The 12,594-nt window shown below is 38.5% G+C and overlaps 1 protein-coding gene across 2 annotated transcripts in view; it reads left to right on the top strand.

Annotated features, from left to right (window-relative positions):
- The window catches only part of STK4 (serine/threonine kinase 4), a 79,247-nt gene that overhangs the window by 13,124 nt on the left and 53,529 nt on the right, over nucleotides 1-12,594 (top strand). For both annotated transcript variants that reach the window (XR_012491118.1, XM_019749730.2), the window contains exons 4-9: nucleotides 668-782; nucleotides 3,317-3,481; nucleotides 5,627-5,794; nucleotides 7,376-7,513; nucleotides 9,583-9,711; nucleotides 10,367-10,553. Coding sequence is in view for 1 of the 2 variants with exons in the window: in XM_019749730.2 (XP_019605289.1) it covers nucleotides 668-782; nucleotides 3,317-3,481; nucleotides 5,627-5,794; nucleotides 7,376-7,513; nucleotides 9,583-9,711; nucleotides 10,367-10,553 (902 nt within the window). In the remaining variant the exon portion in view is untranslated. The remainder of the gene's footprint in view (nucleotides 1-667; nucleotides 783-3,316; nucleotides 3,482-5,626; nucleotides 5,795-7,375; nucleotides 7,514-9,582; nucleotides 9,712-10,366; nucleotides 10,554-12,594) is intronic.

Raw genomic sequence — 12,594 nt, 5'->3', positions numbered from 1 at the left:
GTTTCTGTTTTCGTATTTCAAAGTACATGTGACTTCTTGGGAAAGTGCAAATAACAAGAAGAAAATAAAATCACTTTTCCCTTTGGAGAAATTATCATTGTTAAATATTACTTGGTGTACATGTCCTTCCATATCTCTTTTTGGAGTTTCACTATGCTTACTAGTATGTAACCTGCATGCATGCACACGTGTGTGTGTGTGTGTGTGTGTGTGTGTGTGTAAACAGGATACCTTGCTATCAAGTATTCTGTAACATTTCCCATGGATTCATGTTTTTTGCATTACATGGATAGATCATTATTTCTTAACTCCCTAATGTTGGACATTTAGATGGTATCTGAATTTTCACTTATAAACAGTACTGTGATAGTAACTATTTCTCTGTGAATATCTGTAATTCTTAGGATGAATTATATGCTTAGAAATGCTGAGTTGAAGGACCCATACATTTTTTTTCCCCACTTTTGTTATTTACTGCCTTCCCTCCAGAAAAGTGGTGCTATTTTACATTTTTATCAGGCAGGTGTCCATTTTAACCATAAATATGAATAATTGATCTTTTGAGCAGAGAAATTAATTTTGATGTATTTAATAGTATGAATTAATAGAGGTGTTTGAAGGCTATTCCACTAATTAGTATTGTCTCTCTCTCTCTCTCTCTCTCTAGCCCTCATGTAGTCAAATATTATGGCAGTTATTTTAAGAACACAGACTTGTGGATCGTTATGGAGTACTGTGGGGCTGGTTCAGTGTCTGATATCATTCGATTACGAAATAAAACGGTAAGTTTACCTTCTAGAATAATGCCGCTGAGCTAGTCTTATGCCATCTTCTTTTCTGTGCCTTTTTTTCACATGTACTGTCCTGCTATCATATGTAGAGAGATGACTGTCAAATTACCTCCTTTCCATGGTTCTTTTACCCCTTTGCTTCTTAAATGCGACAGTTGGACACCAACCCAATCCAGTGATTTTTACATGCTTTACTTATTTCTTATTGGAGGAAAAAAAATGACTGTCCAATCTTGGCTAAACAATGAATTTTAAATGTTTAAATTTAGCTTTGATATTCTTTTCCTACCCACAGTGTTCACAGATGATCTTCTTCTATATCTTAATTAATCAGAGCATATCTCTGTGAAGGGTTATTTGCCGTTACTGTGATTGCATGATAGTCACTAGCCACATGTAGTTAGTGGGGACTTGAAATGTGGCTTGTCCGAATTGAGATGTGCTGTAAGTATAAAATACACACCAGATTTTGAAGAATTATTACAAAAACAGACTGAAAAAAATCTTAATTTTTAAAATATTAAACCCATGTTGGAATGATAATATTTTGGATAAATATGCTTAAGTAAAATATATTATGAAAAATAATTTTGGTGTTTGTTTTTCTTCTTTTTTGAATGTGGCTGCTAGAAAATTGAAAGTTATATTTGTGGCTCACATTTATTTCTTCTGGGCAGTTCTGCCATAATGATTAGCTCAGCTGTTTAGAATAAGGTGTCAGTCAGTAAGCCGGCTGTGCCACAGAAGGTACCCCAAACTCGAGCTTGCCAACCTGCCAAGGGTATTTGCTTGGACTTTAGTAAAAGCTCTATCATTTATTAGCTCTATGACCTTTGGCACAGATTAATTTGTGCTTCAGCTTCATTATCTATAAAATGGTGATGATAATAATAGTACCTTCCTCATTTGATTGTTATAAAGATTAAATGAGATTACAAAGGTAGTGCCTAGTATTGATTAAATGCTTAGTAATTGTTAGCTAGTTTTAATGTTAATTGCATAGTGCCTGGCTTATCATAGATACTTATTAAGTTTTGATTGATTGATTGATAATGTAGTAGTTATTAAACCATGTGTATTCTTGCATACCTTATATCATTTGATTTTCATGACACTCTTGAAGAAAGGTGATGTTCCTATTTTAAAGATTGAGAAACTGAGACTAAGAGAGAGAGGTTCGACAACTTGCTTAAGTCACACAGCTAGAACATAGAGCCAAGCGAAATTAATATTTTCATTTTATGAGAAAAGCTAGGTCGTTGTATTTCCAAATCCCATATTTTTTGTACCACAGCATACTCCCTTCTAAATGTAAGTTGTTTGTCATAAAGGGAACTGAGTGAGAATTTGTTGGTCGATTGAGTTTGTTTAGGATTGGGACTGATCAGATAGTCTATGTCAGTCTCTGACATTCTTCTATTTGTTCATCATCAGTCAACAAATATTTTTCTCGGGACCCTACTATATGTCAGGTGGCTTTCTTGGTACTCAGGGTACAGTAGTAAACAGATCAAAGACATTTTTAAATGCAGCATATGTTTCCAATAGGGAAGACATTACATGAATAGGTATACAAATAGTGTATAATAAATCAGATAGTGACAATGCTGCATTGATCAACAAGATAGGGTAAAGAAAGGGGTAGAGAATGATCTAGGAATGGAGGGAGCTAGGGAAGGCCCCTTTCATTTTCTGATGAGGTGACATTTGGGCAGGAGCAGTGAAGTTAGGGAACAAGTCATACAGAAGTCTGGATGAAGAGCATTGTAGGCAGAGAGAACAGCCGGTGAAAAGGCCCAGAAGTGGGAGTGTGCTTAGAGTGTTTGAGGAACATCAAGGAAGCGTACACGGCGGAAACAGAATGAGCAAAATGGAAGGTGGTAGAAGAAAGTAGCTGGGAACTAGGTCATGTAAGACCTTAGTGAGGACTGGCTTTAATTTTGAGTGACTTAGGAAGCCACTGGGGGTTTAACAGATCTGGCTTATGTTTTAAAAGTTTCCTTCTGACTTCCAGGTGGAAAATACATTGTAGAGGGTCAAGGGCAGAAGCAGAGACCAGTTAGGACATTATTAGAATAGTTTAGCCAGGATATGATGATGGCTTGGACCAGGGTGATTGCAGACGATATGTTTGGATGTGTTTTGAAGACAGAGAAAAGCCACAGCAACTGGAAGAATGAAATTACCTTTTATGAGAGAGACTGGGGAGAGTAGAGAAGGTTAGGTGGGTGGCAAGGAGAGGGGTACGGTGTGGTAGAAATAAAGACTAAAGAATTTGAGTTTGACATGGTATGCTTACGGTGCTTGTTAGGTATTCGTTGGAGATGTTGTGTAGGCAGATAAATGAATCTGATGTTTGGGGAGAGATGGGTTGGAAGTAAAACTTTGGGAGTGGTCAGTGGAGTGATGTTTACCGGTTGAATAAGATCTAATCTTCTAGGAAAGGAGTTTGGATCTAATTTTTTTCTTTTTTGGAATGTGCTGATATAAACTGATAGGATTTTAACTTCTCTTTCTTTTTTCAGTTAACAGAAGATGAAATAGCTACAATATTACAATCCACGCTTAAGGGACTGGAATACCTTCATTTTATGAGAAAAATACACCGAGATATCAAGGCAGGAAATATTTTGCTAAATACAGAAGGACATGCAAAACTTGCAGATTTCGGGGTAGCAGGTCAACTTACAGTAAGTAAAAATGTCACTTGGACTGGTAACTTTCAGCTCTGTCCTGAGAAGGAATTCCTTTTAGTTATTTATTTTTAAGCTGTAATAATACTTGATTTAATAGTATTAGTAAAACAAATTATAGAATGTACCAAAGAGGTAGTAAGTTATTTTAGATCCTCCCCTGGGGTTCAGGTCCCATAGTTTAAGCTTGTTTAATTTTGATAAAAATACAATTTAAAACAAGAAATGGTAGAGTAGAAGTCTAAATTCTATTGGGCTGTATGTACCATCATATTTATGAAAGGAAGAAAAATTAAATCCAAACTGCTTTCCTTGAATAAGACATACATTTTCTCATTCAGCGTCGAGGTAGCAGTTGGCAGTTTTTTACTGAAAACACTGTCCTCATTTGGTTCCAGGATGTAGTCTCTCAATTCTCCTCCTGCCTCACTAGTGCCTGGCAATGAAAAAAACCCTGTTTTAAAACAGGAAGTCTACAATTATCTGATTTTGTAAAATACATAAGTATCTCTGAAATATATATAGTAAAATAAAAACAGTTCTGGACAGGCGTGTACTAAATTTTGCAACAAAATTATAGATCAAACAGTTTTCTTGGGTGGTAGAATATATATTTTTTGTTTGTCTTTTTAGAGCTGGTATTGTGTACAGTTTGTTTTTTTTTCTTTTAAATCTACCTGGACTTAATATTCTCCATTGATCTAGTCGGGTTAGTATCTGCTCATTACTCTTAACTTTCAGAAAATTTCTAGTTACCCAAATATTCATTTCTAGTTAGAATCCTTGAAAGAATCCTTGAAAACAACGTTGACTACCATCATTTGAAAATACCCCTGCAAATTTCATGTTTCAGAGCAAAGGAAATGACTAAGCAGTAAGTTAGTTCCTGTGTTAATTTTTTACATAGGACTGACAAAGTGAGATCGATTTTAAAATATTACCTGTCATTTGCTCCTGACTGGCATAACCAAACTTAAGCCACAGGCATTTCAGAAGGAACATGGGCGGTGGTGATGGGATGTCCTGGTGCATATTTAGATCTGTTTAAAATCCTTTCTAAAATACAGGAACTCTAGGAAGGTTGTCCTTCATCAGGGCCGTGCCACTCTGGGGAAGTGTGCAAGCAGTTATGGGCCCATGTGTACTATATCCATATATTCTTCAAGTACTAAACTAAGACTTTATGACATATAATGTAAAAATATATGTATGTGTTGTTTAAAATTGTATAGGTATGCACAAGTATATATGTATATATATATATATATATATATTTATTTATTTTTTTAATTTCCTGATTGCACATGTAATTTATGCTCATGTAAGCCATCAGAGTGTTTATGGGATAGAAAAGTAAGACGTCTTTAGTGATTCCACCTTCTATATATAACTTGTCAACAGTTTGGCGTATATTTCTTGAGGTTTTTTTTTTTTGCTATCCATATAACAGCAATTTTTATTATTAGTAGTAATTCATTATTTTTCTTTTACAAAAACAAAGGGTATGTTATAAATAATTTTGCGACCTAATTTTTTTTGCTTCCCATCTTATACCTTTTTTCATGCCAGAAAAATGTTATCTATCTCTCTCTTTTATTTTTAATGTGATGTTTTATTGTATGGATATTTATTCTATTTAACTTAGCCCCTTTAGATGGTCATTTGGGTTGTTTCCTTTTTCTTCCCCTCCCTTTATTATAAGTATTTCTACAATACTTGTGCATATATCTTGTGCATCAGATACATTTCTAGAAATAGGTTTGGATCAAAGGATATGGACATTTGAGTTTAATAAATATTGCAAAATTGCTTACGAAAACGTTGTACCAATTTATACTCCAGTAACAGTGTATCTCAGTGCATGATTTTCTATGCTGTTATCAGCAGTAGTTATTAATCTTTTAAATTTTTTTAAATCTTATTTTAGTATTTTGTCAGTTGTTATTTTTTTGTGTTTTAATAGCTGACTGAGACTCTTTTGTGTCTCTAGGTCATTTGAATTTCTTTTGTGACTTGCTTGATCGTGCCTTGAGTATGGTTTTTATATGTATTTTAAGTGTGAGTCATTACTTATTGTTAGAAAAGTTTTTTTCTCAATAGTTTTAATGCTTTGTGTTTCTCTCCCCTCTTTTTCTATTTTAGGATACCATGGCCAAGCGAAATACAGTGATAGGAACACCGTTCTGGATGGCTCCAGAAGTGATTCAGGAAATTGGGTACAACTGTGTGGCAGACATCTGGTCGTTGGGAATAACTGCCGTTGAAATGGCTGAAGGAAAGCCCCCATATGCCGATATCCATCCAATGAGGGTAAGGGAATGGACCAAAAAAACCACTGGAGTGGTTAGTCATCATTAGAAAGTTAGTTAAACGACTTTCTTGGTTAGGTACCAAAAATAAATCAGTTAATTCTATGTTATTGATAAGTGTCAGTCTAGGCTCCAGATGATATACTTCCACTGGTTGCAGTCTCTCATAATCCAGTGTGATCTACCCCTCTCCATTCCAGAGGCTGTGTGTTGATAGCCTTCTGGCAGGACATGCCCCCAGAAATGCTTGCTTTGACTTGTGCACTGTATTTTTTTTTAGCTGAGTAGCGTTCTCCTTTATACAGGGCATGGGCTTTCTTCCACTTCGTCAGTCTCCACGATTCCCTGATCACCAAGTACCAGTTGTCACTTACTCCAGTGTTTTCACTAATGTTTTTTTTACAGTAGTATTAAGGGGAAAGCAAACTAATTTACTGGACTCACTGTCACTTACACCCAGTCTGGGTCATTTGTTGTCTTTTTCCCTCCTGGCCCTCATAGGTATTTAAATGTGTAAGTTCTGGTTTGTAGATCCACAGACTCCCTTCAGATGGAGGTTCTGTACTCTGCAACCTCCATCTACTTCTGGAGTGCTAAGGGCCCATAGGTTCACCCTCCACCAAAACTCCCTCAATGCTGACACCCTAAGGGGTTTCCAGGCTTTGCCCACCTTCAGCACTCCTCATCATAGCACTGTAATAAGACCTCGACTGTGCCTTCCTCAGGGAGTTTATAGTCTTACCCATGCCTCCCAACCTCAGCTCCTTCTCTTCTCTGATCTGTTAGTTCTCCTACTATTAAAAGACTTAACAGTTTTTTGAAAAGTATTCATGTGCCCAAAGATAAGCTCCCTTCTTTTGGGGGTGGGGGCAGAAGTAAAGAAGGGTAGGAGGATTTACTGGTTATGTTTTCAGATTTAAAAAATATAATTTAAGCTGCTTATTGCAAAGAGTTTTCTTAAAAAAACTATGGCTCTTCTTTTATTGTAAACTCAGTAATAGTTGTTTTTGTTTGTTTGTTTGTTTGTTTGTTTTAACTAAGTACAATGTAGTGAGCCAGTGTTTTTTTTTCAAGTATGTTGAATGGGCTTGGCTTGAATGAACCCGTTGTGATTTGGGGGACTTCTGGGTTTATGATCTCCTTGCAATCACTGCTCACCTGTAGTGGTGGTAGTAATCTTTAGGGAGGAGGGAAATTTGAAAACTGGGGCTGAGGTTATCTTTAGGCTATCGATGCTCTTGCCTTTTCACTTTGAAAGGCAATGTACTGTGGTTAGAAAAAATCAAAAAAAACAACCCAACCTTGATGAATATTGTGAGGTTCAGGGGACAAGCATATATACGAAAGAGGGAGGAGGAAAGGGAAGGGGGGGGGAGAGAGAGAGAGAGAGAGCTAGATCAGGTTCTCTAGTTGGTATACTTCTTTCTTTGAATACTTAGACTTTTGTTGGAATGTGGATGGACTTATCAGTAGATAAAGGAAAAATCATTTTATCAAACTTCATATGTATTTCTAGTTATATTTTTGTTGGAGCATCGGTTTTATTTTTCCAAATCTTTTTTTTGTTTGTTTTTTTAACTAGGCAATCTTCATGATTCCTACCAACCCTCCTCCCACATTCCGGAAGCCAGAACTGTGGTCAGATAACTTCATGGATTTTGTGAAGCAGTGTCTTGTAAAGAGCCCTGAGCAGAGAGCCACAGCCACCCAACTCCTACAGGTATGAGTCACTCTGAGATGCTGCCTCTTTTCTGTTTCATTCACACGCTGACCACAAAATGCTGTTAACGCACCTACTTAGAGATGGTAAAAATATATAAGACATTCCATCCTTCTCGGGAGGTTTGAATCTAACTGCTGTAGAAAAGACATAATCTATTAAATCGTAATCAATTGAATCTAATCTATTGTAGAAAAGACATAGAAAAGAATGTTAAATCATTGAACAAGACAATAATGCAGTAAGAACAGAAACCATTCCACATTCATGAAATACAGGAAAATGAATGGTGGACACTCGCATGAAACAAATGTTAAGCAATAACAGACCAGACTTATTTGTATTTGATGAGAGGGGGGAAATGATCTTAAAGATTTTTCCCAGTGGAGAGAACAAGGAAATACAATGTTCTTGCAGATAAGCTGCGTCTTATTTCTAAGTATAGCGGCAAATGCTTTTCCTTCCTAGAGCACCGATCAAGTTTTATGGGAAAGATAACCTCCTCCTTTTTGCAACCCCACCACATGCTGAAGCATACATTCAATCTCTATTACTTACTTTGGAGACCTCGTCTTTTGAGGGGTTGGTAATGGAATAGAGATGGATTGCAAAGAGAAACACTGGGGACAATATCAGAATAAGGCTGGAAAACAATAGGCAACTCCCCCAGAAAGAATTTCCATATGTAACTTTCACAGCATAGATTTCTTACAGTTATGCCACAAATACAAGCAACAGAAATGTAAGATGGTATTACTATCAAAAACCTGAAGCCGATTTTAGAAATGAAATTCAGCAATGCCCCTGTGTTTGAGGTGCCTTTGCTGATTGAATAGTAGTTGGGCCTCCATCTGTTACGTGTTTGTGACCGGTTTTAGTATTTCTGCAGGAACTACACTTTTGCACTAACATCATTTGACCTAAATATGTAGTGGGAAATGCTAACGTACATTGACTAGAAAGAATAAGCAGCACAAGTAAATCATTCAGGGATTTCTAAACGGTGTCTTTATTCCATTTAAGCCCCCACTCCAAAATCACCTCCCAAATGACTAGACTTTTTGCTTCTCTTGAACAGATTTTCGGTATTATTTATGAACGTGTACATGACCTCTGAGACATTTGAAAGATGTGCAGAAAGTGCCTGGTTCATTTTTGTGCGGGAGTGTCCCACACTTTGCAGGATTGTAGCATCCCTGCCTCGCGCCCTGTGCTGTTTGTGTTCTTCAACCATTGTAACCACTGCCAGCTCCCAACGGTACAATACTTCCTCTAGGGCAGGGGTGTCCAAACTGCGGCCCGCGGTCCATTGTTAACTGGCCCGCAGCAAATTCCAAAAATATATTTAGTTTACTTAAATAAACCAGGTGAGGCAATACGTACTTCATCTCAAGTGAGTGGCCCGGCTGTTTGTGTATTTTACTGCATATGGCCCTTGGTGAAAACCGTTGAAAAAAGTTTGGACAGCCCTGCTCTAGGGGGTGATGCCACCCTGTTGAGAATCTCTAGATTTAGCAGAGAGAAATGGAGGAGACATTCCAGCCAGGCTGAAAAAGAATGTGTATCTGCTAATAAGTCAGACAGAAAAAGTGGAGAACTGTATGACTTCACTCGTATGTGGGATATAAAACTGAAAGCAAGAAAGAAACAAGATAAACAAACAAAAACTCATGTAGACACAGACAACAGTTTAGTGCTTACCAGAGGGTAAAGGGGGAGGGGGGTGGTAGAAGAGGGTAAAGGAGATCAAATGTATGGTGATGGAAGGAGAACTGACTCTGGGTGGTGAGCACACAGTGTGAGATACAGATGATGTATTATAAAATTGTACACTTGAAACCTATGTAATTTTGCTATTCCATTGTGACTCCGATAAATTAAAAAAAAAAAAGAATGTTCATCTTGTCGGTTATAAAGTGAATGTGGTTTTCCTATTGTCCAAAGCATAAAGAGAATGTTTAGATTCACTGATTAAACAGATATTACCCAGTTCCCGCTGTGTGCCAGGTACTGTTTGAGTGCTAGTGCCATATACACCATCCCCAGTGTTTTCCACTTTCTTGTTTAAGCACCCATTTGTCAAGAGTGCCAAAGGAGTGTCCATACTGCGGGACTTAATTAACGAAGCCATGGATGTGAAACTGAAACGCCAGGAAGCCCAGCAGCGGGAGATGGACCAGGATGATGAAGAAAACTCTGTGAGTGGCAGGCCTGGCTTGGGGCCTCAGGCATTAATGCGGTTATTTTATGATTGCCAAGCCAGGTAAGACGAGCAGGAGAAGTTGGATCAGCCTGGAGCTGGAGAATCTTCTGGCGTGGCTATGTCCTGTGCTGGACCCAGGCTTGCTAGCGGCTTAGTGCACCTGTGCTTGCTCTTCTCACAATGCTTCCTAAGACACTTCCAGGTTTTAATTCTTTTGCCTCCATATTTTTTATTCAATTTAACTTTTTATTCGGGAAAGAGAATGCTCAGGTCCGAGACTTGGGTTTTTTCCATGTCTTTTTGGGGAATCTAGGATCTATACGCAATGTGTAGATTTTTCGCTGAAGATACCCTCACAACCCTGAGATTCCAAGGGTGTGACCTCAGCTCCTTAGATCTATGTTGCAAAAACTCTAAGAAGGAGGAGGAAGGGGAGAGGGAGAGGTTCTGGTAGGGTGCGATAGGCTGCTCTCACCTGGGTACATTTATGATCTTCTTTGGTTAAATAAGAGTGCTCAGTTCTTTCTACAAGGTGGGTTGAGAACTAAGTGTCACACCCAGATATATTCGCTCCGAGATGAGTAATAGTAATTCAGAAAAGTCACTTTTGATCAAGTTCGCCCCAGTTTGAGATTTTTGTCCTTTGACAGGAGGAGGATGAAATGGATTCTGGCACGATGGTTCGAGCAGCCGGTGATGAGATGGGCACCATCCGAGTCGCCAGTACCATGAGTGATGGAGCCAATACTATGATTGAGCACGATGACACCTTGGCGTCACAGCTGGGCACCATGGTGATCAATGCAGAGGATGAGGAAGAGGAAGGCACTATGAAAAGTAAGGCTCTGATTAAATCTGTGAACTTCTCAGACCAACCATACACATTCCAGAGAAAGCAGGTCCCCATGGTCAGCGTAGGCTCAGGCTTCTATGGCCACAACCAAAGCAGCGAAAACACTGGAAGGCTGTGGCGGGGGTGGGTTGGGGGCGGGGAAAGCTGGTATGTGGAATCAGAGGCAAGAAAGCATCAGCCATGAGAAGGGACTCGCGTTTGAACCTGAGTGGCCATTCTCTCAGTGACAGTTGTTGTTTTTCCTTCTTTTCCTTGGTTTGTGGAGGTAAGCACATACATTGTTTTGACGCAGAATTCAAAGTGTAATGAAATGCTGAGCTATTGACTGTCCAACTCTTCAGTCTATGTTCATGATACTCTGTGTCTAACCCAGCGTTGCCAATACTCAGTCGATCTAAGGAAAACTGTACAAATTTAAAAGTCCTAGCAAATCCCTTCTGGTTTAAACCCATCTCTGCTGCTTTTCTCATCCTGCTGATCTTTTTTTCGGCTGTGACAGGCCCAACACTGTGCTCAGCCCCCATCATAGAGTGCTGTCCCCTCCCCTCCCCCTCTTTCCCTCCCCTCTCTTCCCATTTCCTCCCTTCTTGTTTTCACTCCCCTTACTCTGTGCATTACAGACCCCCTCACAGAGAGGAATTTGGGAATACAAAATGATAATAATTGAGTTGTATAAATACAATTTAGTCTAAACTTTATATAGGTTTAAAGCATTAAGTCTCTATGATCCACAGCCCAAATCTGGCCCACTGCTTGGTTTTGGCAATAAAGTTGTATTGGAACATAGCCACATCTATTCATTTACGTATTGTCTATGACTGCTTTTGTGTAGAGTTGAGTAGTTGTGCGTGAGACCAGTGGATCCCAAAGCCTGACATGTTTGCTGTCCTGTCCTTTACAGACAGAAAAACTTCTCTAACCCCTGCTCTAGACCCTCTGCTTTGTGATTGATTAATTCACTTAATACATTTTCTTCAGTGCCTACTGTATCCCAGGTACTTTGGTAGATGCTGAGAATACCGCAGGGAATGAAGAAACAGCCCTTGCCCTGAAAGAACTTGTTGTCTAGTGTGGGGGACAGACCATTGGTTACACTTCAGTGTATGAAGTAAAGGTGACCTAGGGTGTTGTCGAAGCAGAGAGGGAGGGTATTTAACTTAGACTGGGGATTACTGAAAAATTCCTGGAGGCAAGAGGCAGGAAAGTTGGCAGTGAGTATGGTGGGTAGAGATGTTCCAGCACAGGGAGCAGTGTCACAAATTCCTAGAGGCAAGAGAAAGGCGGATGGGTTCAGGGGAACTGCAGCTGGTTTGTTGTGGCTGGAATATGGTTCATAGGCAGTCCCCTCTCATTTTCACCTTGCAGGTCTGTGTGTTTCTAATCAACACTTTGTTTTTAAAGGGAAAGGTTTTTTTTGTTTTTGGGTTTTGTTTTGTTTTTTTGTCTCAAGGCTCATCTGTCTTTAGTTTTTCTTTCTTTTCCTTTTCTTTTTTTTAAGTAGCCAGTGTGATTTGTTAGGAAGGTTTGTTTTGCAGTAATGAGCTGCTGACTTCTAGTTCTTTTCTTGGACTCTGAGCGCCTTATCGTCTACTTGTTTTAAGAGCTTTAATTATGCAGATGATTATAATCACCATGTAATATAACTAGGCTGACCTGTTAACATGTGTTGTGCGCGACGTGTTACGGAAAATCTGCCTTTTTTTAAAGAATTAATTTTTAGCCAAATGTAAATTTCATATTTCAAGTGCTAATTAATTCAGTGGGTTGTTTGTTCAGTTTCTGAGCTTGGATAGATTTAGTATGTCTAATGAGAAACATGCATCTTTTATTATAGTCATGATGAAAAAAACCATTTAAAACCCTCAATAGTCACAGATGAGTGATGTTAAATATACTCAGTTCATGAACATCTGCTGCAGGTCTTATAATTCAGTGTTTGGGTTATAAGTTTGACAGATTTGCCACTTATTTTGAGATCTTTACTCCTTATTGTTTTAGGAGTTACTTAAACTTTCCATTATGGAA

The sequence above is a fragment of the Rhinolophus sinicus genome, linkage group LG13 (assembly GCF_036562045.2).
Source record: "Rhinolophus sinicus isolate RSC01 linkage group LG13, ASM3656204v1, whole genome shotgun sequence".
Lineage (NCBI taxonomy): Eukaryota > Metazoa > Chordata > Mammalia > Chiroptera > Rhinolophidae > Rhinolophus > Rhinolophus sinicus.
This window is presented reverse-complemented; position numbering and strand designations above follow the sequence as displayed.